Below are 20,096 nucleotides of genomic sequence, written 5' to 3' on the forward strand. Positions count from 1 at the left end.
ACAGAGTGGGAAAGGAGAGAGAGAGAATGGGAAAGGAGAGAGAGAGAATGGGAAAGGAGAGAGAGAGAATGGGAAAGGAGAGAGAGAGACAGAGTGGGAAAGGAGAGAGAGACAGAATGGGAAAGGAGAGAGGGACAGACAGACAGAGTGGGAAAGGAGAGAGAATGGGAAAGGAGAGAAAGAGAGACAGAATGGGAAAGGAGAGAGAGAGAAAGAATGGGAAAGGACAGAGAGAGAGAGACAGAGACAGAATGGAAAAGGAGAGAGAGAGAGAGAAAAGGAAAAGAGAGAGAGAGAATGGGAAAGGAGAGAGACAGAGACAGTGACACAATGGGAAAGGAGAGAGAGAGGGACTGAGGCAGAGTGGGAAAGGAAAGAGAGACAGACAGACAGAATGGGAATGGAGGGAGAGGGAAAGAGAGTGGGAAAGGAGAGAGACAGAGAGAGTGGGGAAGAAAAGCAAGGAAAAAGTTGAGCTGAGTTTCAGGAGTGCTGTGCGTGAGACACAAAGCTGTGCTACTCAGCGCTTGTTTGGGTGACTTAATGTTATCTAATTTGGATTTATACAGTATATCTGTTCTATTCAGTGATTTATTTTATTTTGTAAGTTATTCCAGCTAGGAATGCACAGTGCTGGACATTAATGGGACAGTATTTCAGCCTGTACATTGGTTTATTCCAGATGAGAAATGTCCAAAGGGACCTAACTCTGACCCCTATGGGAACCCATGATTCACTTAAAGTTGTTTCACTTAAAGTTGTGATTTTCAGGAACTCCACTACAAATTGACGTGAGGAAATACTGTATAATAAGCACTGTAATTGTGGGAGAAGTGGATGCGATGAAGGAGAGAGTGAGGTCTCTGTTATGTCCAAGTGCACCTGAGCTTCAAGTCTTTTACCTGCAGTTTCCAGAACTGAACGAATGATATTTCCTGTGTGTCTGTTTGCAATTAACATAATTTATTCAGGCCAATTATTGCACACTGGTTAGTGTCAGAGACAAGGCCCTGCAACCTGTGTTACCCTTTGTCTGATTTCCTGGTTAATGTGCGATGTGACCCACGTTAAACTCATTGAGCTTGGGATCATTCACTAATTATCAGAGTCAATTTAATTGTCTCACCATCCTGCTTCAGTTAGTGGAGACGGGTTGGTTGGTTGATAGTATCTTTGAGCCCCATGTTTTACATTCCAAATTGAGTTTCAAAAGAAATCACACTGATTGCATAACTATATTTCAGTTTGAACAGAAACCCCCAAACTTTACCCACTTTTTAATGACGGGGGCGTAAACAGCTTTAAAGCTTCCTTTTCACTATTTCTCTACTGTCCTGTGTCTCTCACTCCAGTTATTCTGATTCACTAGACCTGTATAGTGAAGAACTTCAAAAAAATGGTCTCAAAAGGTCACAGATTTTCTCCACCAATTTCTTCCCCTTTTCTCCTGAAGTCACTGGGGTCATGGTCTGTCACTGTATAACACTGGGGTACAGTACTGGTGGGGACAGGTCTGTCACTGTATAACACAGGTACAGTACTGGTGGGGACAGGTCTGTCACTGTATAACACTGGGGTACAGTGCTGGTGGGGACAGGTCTGTCACTGTATAACACTGGGGTACAGTACTGGTGGGGACAGGTCTGTCACTGTATAACACTGGGGTACAGTACTGGTGGGGACAGGTCTGTCACTGTATAACACTGGGATACAGTACTGGTGGGGACAGGTCTATCACTGTATAACACTGGGGTACAGTACTGGTGGGGACAGGTCTGTCACTGTATAACACTGGGGTACAGTACTGGTGGGGACAGGTCTGTCACTGTATAACACTGGGATACAGTACTGGTGGAGACAGGTCTGTCACTTTAAAATACTGGGGTACAGTACTGGTGGGGTCAGGTCTGTCACTGTATAACACTGGGGTACAGTACTGGTGGGTACAGGACTGTCACTGTATAACGGGTACAGTACTGGTGGGGACAGGTCTGCCACTGTATAACACTAGGGTACAGTACTGGTGGGGACAGGTCTGTCACTGTATAACACTGGGGTACAGTACTGGTGAGGACAGGTCTGTAACTGTATAACACTGGGGTACAGTACTGGTGGGGACAGGTCTGTCACTGTATAACACTGGGGTACAGTACTGGTTAGTAAGTTTGCGGATGACACAAAGATTGGCCAGGTGATTAACAGTGAGGTTGAGTGTCTTGGGCTACAGGAAGATATAGACGGGATGGTCAAATGGGCAGATAAGTGGCAGATGGAATTTAACCCTGAAAAGTGTGAGGTGATGCACTTTGGAAGGAGTAATTTGACAAGGAAGTATTCAATGAACGGCATGACACTAGGAAGTTCTGAGGAACAAAGGGGCCTTGGCATGTGTGTCCATAGATCTCTGAAGGCGGAGGGGCATGTTAGTGGGGTGGTGAAAAAGGCATATGGGACACTTGCCTTTATCAATTGAGGCATAAATTACAAAAGTCGGGAGGTCATGTTGGTGAGGCCACAGCTGGAGTACTGTGTGCAGTTCTGGTCACCACATTATAGGAAGGATGTGATTGCACTGGAGGGGGTGCAGAGGAGATTCACCAGGATGTTGCCTGGGATGAAACATTTAAGTTATGAAGAGAGGTTGGATAGACTAAGGTTGTTTCCGTTGGAGCAGAGACGATTTGAGGGGCGACCTGATCGAGGTGTACAAGATTTTCAGGGGTATGGACAGGGTGGATGGGGAGCAGCTGTTCCCCTTAGTTGCAGGGTCAGTCACGAGGTGAGGGGCAGGAGGCTTAGGGGGGATGTGAGGAAAAACGTTTTTACCCAGAGGGTGGTGACAGTCTGGAATGCGCTGCCTGGGAGGGTGGTGGAGGTGGGTTGCCTCACATCCTTCAAAAAGTACCTGGATGAGCACTTGGCACGTCATAACATTCAAGGCTATGGGCCAAGTGCTGGTAAATGGGATTAGGTAAGTAGGTCAGGTGTTTCTCATGTGTCGGTGCAGACTCGATGGGCCGAAGAGCCTCTTCTGCATTGTGTCATTCTGTGATTCTGTGTTTCTGGCGGGGACAGGTCTGTCACTGTATAACACTGGGATGCAGTACTCGTGGGGACAGGTCTGTCACTGTATAACACTGGGGTACAGTACTGGTGGGGACAGGTCTGTCACTGTATAACACTGGGGTACAGTACTGGTGGGGACAGGTCTGTCACTGTATAACACTGGGGTACAGTACTGGTGGGGACAGGTCTGTCACTGTATAACACTGGGGTACAGTACTGGTGGGGACAGGTCTGTCACTGTATAACACTGGGGTACAGTACTGGTGGGGACAGGTCTGTCACTGTATAACACTGGGGTACAGTACTGGTGGGGACAGGTCTGTCACTGTATAACACTGGGGTACAGTACTGGTGGGGACAGGTCTGTCACTGTATAACACTGGGGTACAGTACTGGTGGGGACAGGTCTGTCACTGTATAACACTGGGGTACAGTACTGGTGGGGACGGGTCTGTCACTGTATAACACTGGGGTACAGTACTGGTGGGGACAGGTCTGGCAGTGGGAGTAATTTGAGGTGTTGATATAACGGGTTAAGTGCGAGGTTTGTTATCCTGAGACTATGATACGTGTGGAGTTGTTGGGGGTCTGAGGGAAAGTGTTATTAGAAACTGTTTCAGATCCACCATTAGGTAATCAGCTGTGAAATGGTTAATCCCGTTGTTTGCCACTTACTGTAAACAAGCAGCAAGACCAGTGCTTTGCCTGCTTGTGGATCAGTGCTGCCAATCTGTGCCTTTCCCAACAGGCGTTTAATGCAGCATTAACTTCCTCCATTGATGCTGCAACTGATGTGGAGCTGTCCATGTCATTCGAAAGATCAAAAGCTGCCACTGCTGCCAATCTCTTATTCTCACCTGTATGCCCCTCGCCCCACCCTGTGTGCCCTCCTCCCCTTGCGCATGGAATGGATCTCCGATTGATCTCACCTACCCCCCCGCCAACAGCTGCCACTGTAACCCCACCATGCACCAACTTTACAGAGAATTGAACACGCCCCACAGCAGCAATGTGTACCTGACAGGACTGCGCCTGATCATTCCTTCCTTATCCCAGAAATCTTCCGATCTGAGCACCCTTTCCAATCCCACTCCTGTAGACCAATTCTGGCCTCTAGCACATCATTGATTTCAGTGACTTGCCTGGGACTTAAGCTCAGGAATTCCCATCCTAAACCTCTCCACCTTACTCTCTACTTGAAGACGCTGCTTAAACCCTACCCCTCTGATCAAGGCATCGGGCAGGATTTTATGTTCTTCGGGCAGGCGCAAGCCCAACTACTCAGGTGTAAAATCACACACAGTGACGTCAGGCGAGCGCCCCAACATCATCGCGCACCCGCCGACAATTAAGAGGTCTATTAACACCCTTAAGCAATTAATTAATTTGTATTTTATGGGTTGGCGGACGGGCTGGCGAATTGGTCAGGCAGACTTTGCATTTTTAACGTAACCTCATCCATGGGCGGGATGAGGTTTCCAACGGTAAATAAAAATCCATTAAATTTTAAACGTCTCCCGCTTCATGTGACTGAGTCACATGTGGGGACATCTTTATATCATCTTTAATATCTTTATTTTCGTTTCTCCAAATCTTCAGCTCCCTGAGACAGCTCTGTGCCCTCAGAGAGCTTTCAGTGCGCGTTCCCCCCCCCACATGTGCAGATGTCCGCGCTCACACACCTCCCACCCCCACCACAGGGGCTCGGGCTGTTTCCTGGCCACTCCCAGGCCCCCTCTCTGACCTGTTCTTGTAGCCATTTCATTTCAGCAACAAATGAAGCTATAAATTTCACTAATTACCTGTGCCCGAATCAGTGACTTTAACTTCCATTGAATGTCCACCCGGTCTCTCTTAAAGATCCTGCCTGTTGCCGGGATTCCACGGAAACTGGGCGGTTACACAGGAACCACTTCTTCATTGTACCACAGCCGAGACTGACACTTACTGGATCTTCCACCTTCCAAAGGCCAGTGGTCGGTTTGAACCCATCCCAATGAGGAGCACATAACTCCCCAAAAGTCACCAACGCTGGGCTTCACTGATGGGTGTGGGTAGCTGTGGGTCAGTGTGGATGGAAATAGGTCAGTGTGGCTGGGTGTGCATGGATATGGGTCCATGTGGGTGGACAGATCAGACCACTACCATCTAGAAGGACAAGGGCAGCAGACACATGGGAGCACCACCACCCGGAAGTTCCCCTCCAAGTCACTCACTATCCTGACTTGGAAATACATCGCCGTTCCTTCACTGTCGCTGGGTCAAAATCCTGGAACTCCCTCCCTAACAGCACTGTGGGTGTGCCTACACCACATGGACTGCAGCGGCTCAAGAAGGCAGCTCACCACCACCTTCTCAAGGGGCAACTAGAGATGGGGAATAAATGCTGGGCCCAGCCAGTGAAGCCCACATCCCATGAATGAATAAAGAAAGGAGCTGAGCTAAGAGCTCTGGTTATAGGGAGGACTCTTTAAAAAATACAGCCCATTTGTCGGCTGTAATTTGAATGATGCTTTTTTGAGACACTCTGGACTCCTGTAAGCGAGTGATACAGAGCTGACTCTCGGGAGCCAGGGATGATTGACAGGTAAAGGGTTTTAATGGGCACTCAAGAGGCATCGGAACCTGGGGTTACCATGGTTACTGGCAGTGCGCAGCCCGCTCACCTGACTGAGGGATGGATTTTGCAAGAGATGGGAGAAGCAGCTCTTGATGTGCCTCTATCCCGATTAATTTTTAATAATTTTGAATACACCACTGGTTAGTGAAGATGGAGAGTTGATTATTGGGAGCTGAGAGGGAAACAGAGTTAAGCAGATCTCTGGGTTTTACTCTCTTTCTGCCTGATTTAAAATTCTGCTCTTTTATCTTAAAAGTTTCATATTTTTGCAAATCCTTTTCTCGTTTTTGCATTTTTTGTTTAACCCCTTTTGTTCCTGGTTTTGCAAGCAGGTTAGATCAAGATTGAGTCCAGCTGGTGTGAGTGCAGAGGAGAGGTGAATAGATTCAGGCACATTGTGATACCTTTCTGTTAATGTAATCTTCAGTAATAGAGACACTGTTGAGAGGTAGCAAGGCAACTCAGTACACTTTACAGTATGGGGAGTGGGTGGTTGGTGGAGGTAGGATAAGACCCGGAGGAATTAGAGAGTGGGTGACCAAAAATACAAATGAGCAGATTGGGTAAGAACAAATCAGTGTTGGAGGAGATTTGAGTGTGTGTGTGTGTGTGTGTGTGTGTATATCTGTGTCTGTTTATGTGTGTGGCTGTGTGTGTTTATATGTTTGCGTGTGTGTGTGTCTGTGCCTCCGTTTTAGTGTGCATTTGTCTGTTTGTGTGTGACTGTGTGTGTGTGTGTGTCTGTGTAGCCCTATCTATGTTTGTGTGTGTCTGTGTGAACCTGTGTCCTGTTTGTGTGTGTCTGTGTGAACCTGTGTGTCTGTATGTGTGTGTGTGTGTGTGTGTGTGTGTATATGTTTGTGTATCCGTTTCTCTGTTTGCGTGTGTCTGTGTGCGCCTGTGTCTATTTGTGTGTATCTGTCTCTGTTTGTGTGTGTGTGTGTATCTGTGTGTGTACGTGTGTGAGTCTCTGTATGTGCTTGTGTGTGTGTGTCTCTGTTTTTGTGTGTGTCAGTGTGCATCTGTGTGTCTGTCTGTGTTCCTGTGTGTCTCCATGTTCCTGTGTGTGTGTGTGTCTCTGTGTGTGTGTCTGTGTCTCTGTGTGTGTGTCTCTGTTTGTGTGTGTCAGTGTGCATCTGTGTCTGTCTGTGTTTGTGTGTGTCTGTTTTTGTGTGTGTGTCTGTGTCTCTGTGTGTGTGTCTCCATGCTCCTTTGTGTGTGTCTGTGTCTACGTTTGTGTGAGTGTGTGTTTGTGCATGTGTCTCAATGCCCCTGTGTGTTTCTGTGTGTGTGTGTGTGTGTCTCTATATGTTTGTATTTGTGTGTTCATGTCCATGACCCAGTGTGTGTGTGTTTGTGTGTCTGAGCCTTTTATGTATCTGTATGTGTCTGTCTGCATGTGTGTGTGTGTCTTTGTCTCTGTTTGTTTGTGTGTGTGTCTTTGTCTGTGTCTCTGTTTGTGTGTCTGTCTGTCTCTCTGGTTGTGTGTGTGTGCCCATATACCTGTGTGTCTGTGTCTCTGTGTTTGTGTATATATGAGTATATGTTTGTTTGTGTATGTGTGCATCTGTGTCTCTGTTTGCTTGTGCGTATGTGTGTGTGTATGTGTTTGTGTGTCTGTCTATCTGTTTGTTTGTGTGTGTATGTCCATATACCTGTGTGCCTGTGTGTGTGTCTGTGTGTGCGTGTATAAATGTGTGTCTGTCTGTCTGTCTCTGTGTGTTGGCTGTGTCTCTGTGTGTGCCTGTGTCCCTGTGTGTGTGTGATTGTCTGTGTGCATGTGTCCCTGTGTGTGTGTGTGTGTGTGTGTCTCTCTCTCTCTCTGCATGTGTGGCTTGGGCTGGGCTATGATGCCAATCATGGTTGAATATCTGAGTGACAAATGGCCCCTTGGGCAATGGAGCCAAAAGGTGACAGGGACAGGTGGGGCCTGTAGCCCAACAGATGAGAGGAGGAGAGGTGGGCAGTGCCCAGTGTTGTGCCCTCACAGTTGCTGTATGTTCCTGGGGTATCCTCTGTAAAAATGTTGATGTTCCAGTTGGTGAGCAGCTTCTGCAGCAGTTCAGTTTTCCTCTGATTAGTATGCATGACCTGGTCTCAATAAAACATTCCCTGATTGGCTAGGGAGTTGCAGGAAGCAGAGAATGATGTTATACATAGCCTGCGGACTGTTGCGGGGGTGGGGGTGTGTTGGGGGAGAGGCAGGGGGTGTAGGGGATGAGAGGCTGATCAGTACAGATTCATGCGAAGGGGAATGGTGCCTATGGGGGAGTATTGGAGACAGATTGCTTTCTGCTATTTCCACCAGCCTGTGTTGTGTGTTTAACACATTCACCAATCTCTAGCTCACTCTAAACCTGAACCACATTCCACAGCATCCCCTAACACTCTCTGTGAGTCCCCGCCCTCCACCCAGGACTGCAACTGGGAGTCCCCGCCCTCCACCCAGGACTGCAACTGGGAGTCTGTGTGAATCCAAAGCTATAAGATACACTTAAACCGGAAAATAGATTCCAGATTGTCAGGAGACACAGATAGCGTTCCTAACTGGAAAGATACACAGTTCACATTCAACAGCCTTTCTCACTCCCGGGTATCTGTTATTCTAAATATAAACCACCCTGAACCCCTCGATTAGATTCCAGTCTGTAACTCACTCCCGGGTATCTGTTATTCTATATATAAACCACCCCGAATCCCTCGATTAGATTCCAGTCTGTAACTCACTCCCGGTATCTGTTATTCTAAATATAAACCACCCCGAACCCCTCGATTAGATCCCAGTCTGTAACTATAATGTGTGAATAATTCTTTCTGTTTTGCTTTGGGATTGTTTAAGATTGTGGCTTCTCCTTCAATCTGAGCGCTCTGATGGGTTTTTGGCCTGTGTTGTGACCAGTGACTAACTGATGGCCTTCACTGCACTCCTCCGGTATGTCTGGCTGTCTGACTATAAAGGGAGAAGCTGGTATGGAGTGTGCGCTCTAACCTGTTGCTGTGCTTTTGTTACAGAGTGCAGCAGCAGCTCCAAGTCCTATACTGGGAAACATGACTCCCAGTGAGGGGACACCAGGCGTACCTCTGCCCCCTGGCTTCTTTCAGGTACTCACAACTTACACATCATACAGATGAGAGAGGGGGCGTTTTGGGACCTGTGGGGCTGTGTGAGGTGGGCACACGAGGATTGCCCTGGGGCACCAGGTGAAAACTAACCCATTCTCCAGTCTGTGACCAACAGCTTGTATTTATTATACAGCCTTTGACTGGGTGAAACTGTCCTTCAGAATTGGTCTTTTATTGGTCCCAGTTTGTCATCCAGAGATCAGGTGGAGCGGTGATCCGTTTCACTCCAGTTCTCCTGCCAGTTATTTCCAGTTTGCTGCTGAGCAAGGAGGACCTGGGTTCTCCACTGGGCCAGCTGCTGGAGGTATCAGCACCCCTGGGTGCTGCTCCTGCACCTCATCACCATGTGGTGACCTCGGCTACAATCTGACCTGGACAATGGGATTAGGATTGGTTTATGATGCCCTCTGTGGTTGAATATCTAACAACATCGGCTATCGTTAGTTCAAAGGTAAAGGATGGACACCCCAGTGATGAACTGTGGAATGACCCAATGGTAGTTGTCATCCCTCTCTCTCTCTCAATCCTTCTCTCCCCTCTATTGCCCTCTCTTTCGCTCTCTCCCTTTCTATCTCTGCTCTCTGTCTCACTTTCTCTCCAGTTATCTCCCGCCTTCTCTCTCTGCTATCTGTCTCATGCTCTCTTTCTGCTCATTGTCCTCCCCACCCCCGCTTCTGTCTCACTCCCTCTTTTAATCTTTCCTATCAATCTTACTGCTCTCTCTATTTTCCACCTTCTCTCCCTCTCTTTCCCAGTCCCTCTCTTTCTCAATCCCTCCCTCCAGTCAGCATTCTAACTGTCTTGAACCACCTGATACCCCCATTTCTCTCACTCTCTGCTTTCTTTGTCTCTGTCTTACGTCCTCTCTCTAGTGTCTGACTCCATCTACTATTATTGACCCCTCTCTCTTTGCACACTGTAACTCTGTTTTGTGCTGTTTCTGATTCTCTGACAGCTTCATTGTTTAAATGCTGCTGCTTTTATTCTGCAGACAGCTCTGCCCCCATGTGGTAATTTGAGTTTTCTTCAACCTCCTCACAGACAGTCACACAAATTCGCTGCCTTTCATTTGCAGTCAGCCTCTGGCAGTGTGAGGGGAGCAACCCTCTCCCTCTCAGACCAATCTATCCTGAGTGAATCGCCGGCTGAACCCCGGCCAAAGTGTCACAGCTCTGAATTGATGCAAAAAATATCTCTGCTTCACTGCACAAGCTGACAAATGCAAACCATGTTCCCTGTAATCTTTCTTCAAGTGCGAGGGCAAGATCTTTAACTGTTCAGCCCCTTTAAATGTTTTTTTTTTGCCTGGCAGCACACATGCGTTAATTTGAAGGGGCCAATTTATTCTTGGCTGTGGGGCTTCAAGGGAACATTGGAGCTAACTCCCAGTTAAAAGCCGATTAACTAGTACTGTAACTAGTTAGTGGGGATATAGTTACTTTGCCACATTCAATAAAGGTCTGGTTTATATGCAGCCAAGAATTTCAATAATTTACAGAACGTTTACAGCGCAACAACAGGACATTCTACCCAAATGGTCCATGCTGGTGTTTAGGCTCCAGACGAATCTCCCCCCAACCGCTCTTCCATCTCAATCCATCAGCCTTCACCACCGACGCACAGTGGCGGCAGTGTGCACCATCTACAAGATGCACTGCAGCAACTCACCAAGGCTCCTTCAACAGCACCTTCCAAATGCACGACCTCTACCAGCTAGAAGGACAAGGGCAGCAGACACATGGGAACACCACCACCTGGAAGTTCCCCTCCAAGTCACTCACCATCCTGACATGGAAAGATATCGCCGTTCCTTCACTGTTGCTGGGTCAAAATCCTGGAACCCCCTCCCTAATAGCACTGTGGGTGTACCTACACCACATGGACTGCAGCAGTTCAAGAAGGCAGCTCACCACCACCTTCTCAAAGGCAACTAGGGATGAGAAATAGATGCTGACCCAGCCAGTGAAGCCCACATCTCGTGAATGAATTTTTAAAAAAAATCCTTTTATTCCTGTCCACCTCCTCCCTTATGTGTTTATCCAACTTCCCCTTAAATGTATCCATTCTGTACTGTTCAACTCAACCACTCCCTGTGGCAGTGAGTTCCACATTCCCACCACTCTCTGAGTAAAGAACTTTCTCCTGAATTCCCCATTTGATTTATTAGTTGCTCTCTTATATGGGTGGTCCTAGTTTTGGACTCTATCTTCTGTACATTTACCCTTTCAAACCCTTTCATAACCATAAAGACCCCTATCCCTTGCCTCTTCTTATCTAAAAAACCTGTCCCATCCTGTTTGGTTTTTCCAGATGGAATATAATATCCTAGGATCAAGTTTCCATTTTTGGCATAATTGTCAGTCGAGGTGAAAATTCTGCTCAAAATTGCGCCGATTTTTCAGAGCTGAATTATGCTTTAAGTTTCCACTAACACTCTTTTGCATTATCACAAATATAAAAACATTCATAAACCAGCACAACTGAGCAACATTTTAGAAGAAAACTTTTTTTTAAAAAACTGCTGCAAAGGATTGTAGAAATTAAATTTGCACTGGACGTAATTTCTGTTTAAAATTCTTTGATCTTTTTCGCTGATTTGGTCGGTTTCAGGAAATTCCAGGACAGAATTTACCTTTTCTATTTAGGGCCAAATAACAAACTGCTCCCTGGTGCTGTTAGGTTAAACCCTCACTGTCATAACCACACGGTAGTCTCCTGCTCTCCTGCAAGTGTTGGGATTTGCTTCCACAGATTCAGGCTGTCAGGCCAACCTGCACACGCAGGTACCTTCCAGCAGGGGTCAGGGGACAGGCACACGAACTGTGGTGGTGGGATTTGAACTCATTATTAGTCCAGTGACATACCCGCCACGCCACTGTATGTGAACAGATTACTTATCTGCTGATCCTGGGAACCGAGGCCAGTCCGAGCACTTATGCCCCTGTTGCGGCTAAGATTTGATAACTCAGAACAGGCTGTTCCTGGCGTCAGTGGCACTCCCCAGGGATTTACCAGAATCGAACACCACAGAAATAAGGCCATTCAGCCCATTGTGCCAGCTCTTTGAAAACACTATCCAATTAACCCCCAGCTTCCTGTTCTTTCCCCATCACCTCCCTTCTGTACATTTACCCTCTCACCTGCCAGTGAGGAGCACTTTAATCATGTGGCATCTCTCCCATTTGTCACTCGGTTCATTTCTTTTCTGTGACAGGGACCCCCGGGATCACAGCCATCCCCTCACACACAGGCACCTCCGCACAACCCCAACAACACCATCATGGGCCCCCACGGTCAGGTAAGTGCTGTCTGACATTGGGGTGGCGGCGGGAGAGGAGGCGCAGGGCGCGTGTTCCCACCGGAGGTGGGGGGAGAGTCTAGTGTCCCGACTGTAGGAAAGGGAACAGACTGCAAAGGAGGGAGGGGTCAAGTCACAGGGAGGGCCCTCAGAACGGAAGCGGGGCCAGGTGATGGGGCAGGGACAGGCTGTCAAGGCAGTGTCCAGCCAAGGGGAAGGGTCTCAGGTAAATGCCAGTTTACCCCTCCCCCTGCCAGTGTCAGGGATTCTCCGTGGATCTATGTGGAGTTGGATAATAAAGACAAACTGTTTCAGAACAGGGTGGCAGAACCTTAAAATTGGAGCCAGGCCATTCAGGGTGATGTCAGGAAGCACTACTACACACCAAAGAGGAGTGGGAATGTGGAACTCACTCCCCCAAAGAGCTGCTGCTGAGCCTGGGGGGCAATTGAAAATTTCAAACCTGAGTTTGATAGATGTTTGTTGGGTAAGTGGGTGTGGAGCCATGGCTAGGGGATGGGAATAAAAACAGAAAATGCCTGGAAAACCCCAGCAGGTCTGACAGCATCTGTGGAGAGAGAGACAGAGTTAACGTTTTGAGTCTGTATGACCCTTCTTCAGAGCTACAGAGAAGTAGAAATGTGATGAAATTTATACTGTTTAAGGGAGTGGAACAGGTGAAGCTGGATAGAAGGCCAGAGATAGATGGGGGCTAAGGAGAGATTGACAAAGATGTCATGGACAGAAGACAAAGGGAGTGTTAATGGTAGTGGTAAGGGCTAAAGGAGGTGCTGATAGTGGAATAAAGGTAAGAAAGCAGAATGTGTGAATAGCAGAACAAGGGTCAACGTTCTGTGAAAGACCAACATAGAACTAGTAACAGATGGCCCTTTGTGGGGGAGGGGGTGGTGGTTGGGGAAAAAGGATTTAAAAAAGGGATAAAACAATGAATAAAGGTAAAAATATGCAAATAAAGAAAAAAAGTTTTTAAATCATTTAAAAAATTTAAAACATGCAAAAAAGGATTTAAAAAGGGGTAAAGATGGACGAGAGAGTTCATGGTCTGAAGTTGTTGAACTCAATATTCAGTCCGGAAGGCTGTAAAGTGCCTAATCGGAAAATGAGGTGCTGTTCCTCCAGTTTGCGTTGGGCTTCACTGGAACATTGCAGCAGGCCAAGGACAGACATGTGGGGCAGGATTTTTACCTCGTCGGGTGGGCGGGCCTGGGAGCGGCCACGAAACTGACTGCCGCCCACAATCGGGCCCCGACCGCGATTTCATGCTGGCCGGCCAATTAACGGCCAATTAACGGTCAGCCGGTGTGAATCGCACGGTGCAACGCTGAGCGCTGCCGGGGTGGGGGCGGGCGGAGTGCGAGTGCTAAAGTTTACGCATGCTCGGCGGGTGGGCACAGTGAAAGCTCCCTCAAGACACAGAGCTGCCTCAGGGAGCTGAAGATTTTTAACATTACAAATAAAGAACGGAAAAATAAGGAAAGCATTTCCCCTCATGTGACAGAGCAGGGACATGTTAAAAATGAGTTTTAAAAGCTTTTATTTATTCTTAATCACTGGTTGAACCCCATTCCAACCATGGATGAGGCTTCGCAAAAAATGAAAAGGCCTCTTGGCCTATTCGCCCGCCCGCCAACCATAGGGTTGGACAGGCAGGGACAAATTCAATTAAGTGAATTAATTCATGGGCTTAACTGTCCTCTTAATTTTTGGCAGGCATGCTGCTGACTCCTGCGCGCGCTGGCTGACTGAGATATCGTGCGTGTGTGCGATGACATCGGGACGCTCGCCTGACATCATCGCACACTATTTCACGCTCGTGTGTTTCGGGTGTGCGCCCACATGCCAAGCTGAAAATCCTGGCAGTGGGCGTGAGAGCAGGGTGGAGTGTTGAAATGGCAAGCGACAGGAAGGTCTGGGTCATGCTTGCGGACAGACCGAAGGTGTTCCGCAAAGCGGTCACCCAGTCTGCGTTTGGTCTCTCCAGTGTAGAGGAAACCGCATTGGGAGCAACGAATGCAGTAGACTAAATTGAGGGAAGTGCAAGTGAAATGCTGCTTCACCTGAAAAGAGTTTTTGGGCCCTTGGATGGTACGGAAGGAGGAGATAAAGGGACAGGTGTTTTACCTTCTGCAATTGCATGGGAAGATGCCATGGGAAGGGGATGAGGAGTTGGGGGTGATGAAGGAGTGGACCAGGACATCCTGGAGGGAACGGTCCCTACGGAATGCTGACGGTGGGGGGGGGTGAGGGAAAGATGTGTTTGGTGGTGGCATCATGCTGGAGTTGGCAGAAATGGCAGAGGATGATACTTTGAATACGAAGGCTGGTGGGGTGAAAAGTGAGGACAAGGTTCTGGGAGGGAGAGGAAGGTGTGAGGGCAGATGCGTGGGAGATGGGCCGGACACGGTTGAGGGCCCTGTCAACCACAGTGGGTGGGAAACCTCGGTTAAGGAAGAAGGAAGACATGTCAGAGGAACTGTTTTGGAAAGTGGCATCATCAGAACAGATGCAAAGGAACTGAGAGAATGGGATGGAGTCCTTACAGGAAGCGGGGTGTGAGGAGCTGTAGTCGAGGTAGCTGTGGGAGTTGGTGGGCTTGTAATGAATATTGGTGGACAGTCTATCACCAGAAATGAAGACAGAGGTATAGGAAGGAGAGGGAAGTGTTGGAGATGGACCATGTGAAGGCGATAGAGGGGTGGAAATTAGAAGCAAAATAGATAAATTTTTCCAGGTCCAGATGAGAGCATGAAGCAGCACCGAAACAGTCATCGATGTATCGAAAAGAAAGTTGTGGGATGGGGCCTGAATAGGACTGGAACAAGGAATGTTCCACATACCCCATAAAGAGACGGGGGATAGAAGCCTTCCTGGCCTATGTGACACAACAGGTGTGGCACTTCCCAACAAATGGGAGAGCAGTATTTGGGATTTTTAACAAACCCATTCGGTGAATATTGATTTACCAAGTGGCTTGTGGGGGGTGCGGGGGTGGAGGGGAGACAAGGATTACAAGTTATCTGTCTATTGTCTGTAATGGCCCAATAAATGAGTTGGGCAGTCAGAGCCCAATCAATGCAGTGTAGAGGGAGCTTGACTCTGTATCTAACCCCATGCTGTACCTGTCCTGGGAGTGTTTGATGGGGACAGTGTAGAGGGAGCTTGACTCTGTATCTAACCCTGTGCTGTACCTGTCCTGGGAGTGTTTGATGGGGATAGTGTAGAGGGAGCTTGACTCTGTATCTAACCCCATGCTGTACCTGTCCTGGGAGTGTTTGATGGGGTCAGTGTAGAGGGAGCTTTACTCTGTATCTAACCCCGTGCTGTACCTATCCTGGGAGTGTTTGAAGGAGACAGTGTAGAGGGAGCTTTATTCTGTATCTAACCCCATGCTGTACCTATCCTGGGAGTGTTTGAAGGAGACAGTGTAGAGGGAGCTTGACTCTGTATCTAACCCTGTGCTGTACCTGTCCTGGGAGTGTTTGATGGGGACAGCGTAGAAGGAGATTTACTTTGTATCTAACCCCATGCTGTACCTGTCCTGGGAGTGTTTGATGGTGACATTGTAGAGGGAGCTTTACTCTGTATCTAACCCCGTGCTGTACCTGCCCTGGGAGTGTTTGATGGGGGACAGTGTAGATGGAGGTTTACTCTGTATCTAACCCCCCGTGCTGTACCTGCCCTGGGAGTGTTTGATGGGGACAGTGTAGATGGAGGTTTACTCTGTATCTAACCCCCCATGCAGTACCTGCCCTGGGAGTGTGTGATGAGGGAGCTTGGTAATCATTGCAGAGCTTTGCGATGTTGCTGAGAGATGTTTGACCACCCTTGATAAATGCTCCTTGGGCCCCTCTTGCTCAGCTGCTGCAGTTGTCAATTTTCGAAATTGTTCAGTGTGACTAGGATTGAAGTTTCATCTCGTGACGGGTTTTTCTTTGTCCCTGACAGCCCTTCATGTCTCCTCGGTACCCAGGCGGACCCCGATCGTCTCTCCGAATGTCGGCGCAGGTGAGTATTGACTGGATGGAAGCAAAATGCCCTTACCCTTCAAACAGACTGAAGACTGGGACCCCCGACACGTTTGAGGCGTTCATCGGTGGCAAACGCATTGCATATTCTGATCCCACATCCATGTTAATGCCTTACATCCAAAAGGTGCCCCTGAAATGTTCGAGCTGAAATTGAGCAAGGCACAGAAGCTGGCATTTTCCTGCATCTCATGGACCCATCTTGTTCCAGGCAGTATAGTCACTCACTGAAGCATCCAAATTTGGAGATGTCAATAGATTAAGAATCTTATAGCACAGAAGGAAGCCATTCAGCCCATCGTACCTGTTCCAGCTCTTTAAAAGGCTATATCCAATTAGTCCCACTCACAGTGGCGGTGGGGTTGGGTGTGAAGAGCAAATCCTGCTCAATGTTAATGCTTCATGTGTCTGCTTTATTCATGCAGCCCCCTGTTGGAGTGCCAGGGTCTCAGCCCCTGTTACCGAATGCCATGGACCCCACAAGACAGCAAGGTAGGTATCAGATCTCAGCACTCAATAAACCACATCCTCCTGTCTATGGCCAGTCTCATAGACTTATAGACTCATAGATGTTTACAGCACAGAAGGAGGCCATTCAGCCCATCATGTCCGTGCAGGCCAACAAAGATCTGACTACATGAATCCCATTTTCCAGCACTTGGCCCATAGCCCTGGAGGCTATGGCAACACAAGTGAATATCTAAATACTTCTTAATGCTATGAGAGTTTCTGACTCAACTATCCTTTCAGGCAGTGACTCCCACCATCCTCTGGGTGAAAATATTTCTCCTCAATTCCCCTCTTAGCCTTCTACCTCTTACCTTAAATCTATGCCCCCTGGTTATTGACCCTCTACTAATGGAAAAAATGCCTTCCTACCCACCCGATCTATGCCCCTCATAATCTTATACACCTCTATCAGGTCCCCTCTTAACCTTCGCTGCTCCAAGGAAAACAACCCCAGCCTATCCAATCTTTCCTCATAGTCCAGACCCTCCAGCCCAGGCAGCATCCTGGTAAATCTCCTCTGCACCCTCTCCAGTGCAATCACATCCTTCCTATAATGTGATGACCAGAACTGAACACAATACTCCAGTTGTGGCCTAACCAGCTCTTTATACAGTTCCAGCATAACCTCCTTGCACTTGTATTCTATGCCTCGATTAATAAAGGCAAGTATCCCATCTGCCTTCTTAACCACCTTATCTACCTGCCCTGCTACCTTCATGGATCAATGGATATGCACACCAAGGTCCCTCTGATCTTCAGTGCTTTCCAGGGTCCTACCATTCATAGTGTAATCCTTTGCCTTGTTAGCCCTCCCCAAGTGCATGACCTCACACTTTTCCGGGTTAAATTCCATTTGCCACTGCTCTGCCCACCTGACCAGTCCTCTCAAAGGTTTTCAGCCAATGATCTTTACTTGGGGATGTTAGCAGTGCCAGCTCTGCCCTTTTCCTCCTAGGAGCATTCTCCCCCACCATACCACCCCCAACAGGCTGGTTCCCAAACTACCCCCTCACCCATTGGGCCCTTTTCCCTAGGTCAGTTCCTGGGATGGGAGGAGCCGAGATGCCTGTGCCCAGGGTCCATTGGCCCAGCAGCCAATGACATTGCAGGATTGGGGCTGTGGCGTTAGCAACTGAAGATCAGGAGAATGTTGTCTATGTTCAGCTGTCTCACCTTGTGCAGAACAAGAGAAGCAGACCCTGAGCTCAAAGGGGGAAAATTCAACACTAATCTGGGGAAACAATATTTCAATGAAGTTCCTCAGAGGGTGGGAGCCATTCATATTGATTCTTTCAAATGTAAACTAAAGAGATTTCTCCCACAAAATAATATTTGGCGATCCGGTATCTGCGTTGTTGGAGATACAGCATGTGGACATTGTGGCGAGCTTGGGTGGAACAGGTAACTTTAGATCAATGGTTTCCAAAAACTCTCCACCATTGGTGGGTTTCTGCACCTCACGTCTGGACCTGTTGTGGATTTACTGATAGAGATTGACCACTTGTGATTAATCAATAACTCCATTATCATCGGATCATGGGACAACCAGGGTGGTAGAAAGTGAATGAGGTTTCAGTCTTGCACTTCCCATGTTCCTGTTAAACGTACAAGGTTCAAATAGCAGACATGAGGGAAAAATAATGGAGTTAAAAGTCCAGATGTTTCAGAGAAAGAAATCTGGGCTTCAATTGCAGAACCTGAACTGACCCTATAAAGATTTTACATCAGGGTTCCTGTACTAATTCTGGATTAATTGTGTTTAATTGTATTTAGTTGGTGGGCATTAACTGGGGATTCACTTGTGTTCCAATAAATAGTAACAGACTGAAAGTGTGGTGTTTGTCTCTTTAATGTGTATCTCTTTAAATAAATGCTGCCTTCCTGGAATATAATATGCTGGGCTCTAGGATTAGGCAGGAACATCAGGATCTCCATTCATCATCAATCAGAGTGTACAGACCCAAGATTTCTCTGATCTCCTGGATTGTTTCTTTGGACATGTGTCAGTATTTACAGGGGGTCCCCGGGGAGTGTGTCAGTATTTACAGAGGGTCCCCGGGGAGTGTGTCAGTATTTACAGGGGGTCCCCGGGGAGTGTCAGTATTTACAGGGGGTCCCGGGGAGTGTGTCAGTATTTACAGGGGGTCCCCGGGGAGTGTGTCAGTATTTACAGGGGGTCCCCGGGGAGTGTGTCAGTATTTACGGGGGATCCCCAGGGAGTGTGTCAGTATTTACAGAGGGTCCCTGGGGAGTGTGTCAGTATTTACAGGGATTCCCGGGGAGTGTGTCAGTATTTACAGGGGGGTCCCCGGGGAGTGTGTCAGTATTTACAGGGGGTCCCCGGGGAGTGTGTCAGTATTTACAGGGGGTCCCCGGGGAGTGTGTCAGTATTTACAGGGGGTCCCCGGGGAGTGTGTCAGTACTTACAGAGGGTCCCCGGGGAGTGTGTCAGTATTTACGGGGGATCCCCAGGGAGTGTGTCAGTATTTACAGAGGGTCCCCGGGGAGTGTGTCAGTATTTACGGGGGGTCCTGGGGAGTGTGTCAGTATTTACAGGGGGTCCCTGGGGAGTGTGTCAGTATTTACAGGGGGTCCCCGGGGAATGTGTCAGTATTTACAGGGAGTCCCCGGGGAGTGTCAGTATTTACAGGGGGTCCCCGGGGAGTGTGTCAGTATTTACGGGGGGTCCTGGGGAGTGTGTCAGTATTTACGGGGGGTCCTGGGGAGTGTGTCAGTATTTACGGGGTGTCCCCGGGGAGTGTGTCAGTATTTACAGGGAGTCCCCGGGGAGTGTCAGTATTTACGGGGGATCCCCAGGGATTGTGTCAGTATTTACAGAGGGTCCCCGGGGAGTGTGTCAGTATTTACGGGGGGTCCTGGGGAGTGTGTCAGTATTTACAGGGGGTCCCTGGGGAGTGTGTCAGTATTGACAGGGGGTCCCCAGGGAGCTTGTCAGTATTTTTGTTAATGGTTTCTCTCTATCTCTAATTCAGGACATCCGGGTATGGCAGGTCCAATACAGAGGATGACAGCTCCCCGTGGCCTAGCGAGCATGGGGCCACAGGTAAGCAACTCGGCCGCAGCTTATCCATTGGCCCTGAGAGATGTGTCATCCATTCAATCCTCGTGGTTCTGGATTGTCCTCATTATCGGTCTACCTCACTCGCGAATTAACCTTCCATATGACGGGGCCTTTCTACATCCCCCATGCTACGCACTGAAGCCCCCTTTCTGTTGTGAATACCCTGTTGACCCTCAGACTCTCTGTACGGAGAGGATGTGCTCACAGACAGTTTGTGAGCCCTGCACCATCAGCTGAGGGAAGTCTCCCGGTGACGGTGGTTTCATTTTTTTCAGTGTTGTAGCTAAAGGACACACCCGGTGAACTCTCCCAACAGCAGGTTAGTGATGAAGAGCCGCTATGTGTGGAATT

General features: G+C 48.3%; 1 protein-coding gene across 2 annotated transcripts in view; it reads left to right on the top strand.

The window, feature by feature from the left end:
- ssbp4 (single stranded DNA binding protein 4) overlaps positions 1-20,096 on the top strand; it is a 123,947-nt gene that overhangs the window by 76,075 nt on the left and 27,776 nt on the right. The window contains exons 5-9 of one of the 2 annotated variants that reach the window (XM_078556211.1): positions 8,699-8,788; positions 12,024-12,107; positions 16,074-16,133; positions 16,579-16,645; positions 19,657-19,727. In XM_078556211.1, coding sequence (XP_078412337.1) covers positions 8,699-8,788; positions 12,024-12,107; positions 16,074-16,133; positions 16,579-16,645; positions 19,657-19,727 — 372 coding nt within the window. The remainder of the gene's footprint in view (positions 1-8,698; positions 8,789-12,023; positions 12,108-16,073; positions 16,134-16,578; positions 16,646-19,656; positions 19,728-20,096) is intronic. The other variant, XM_078556212.1, reaches the window with a different exon arrangement.

Source organism: Cetorhinus maximus, chromosome 13 (assembly GCF_964194155.1).
Source record: "Cetorhinus maximus chromosome 13, sCetMax3.hap1.1, whole genome shotgun sequence".
Taxonomy (NCBI): Eukaryota; Metazoa; Chordata; class Chondrichthyes; order Lamniformes; family Cetorhinidae; genus Cetorhinus; species Cetorhinus maximus.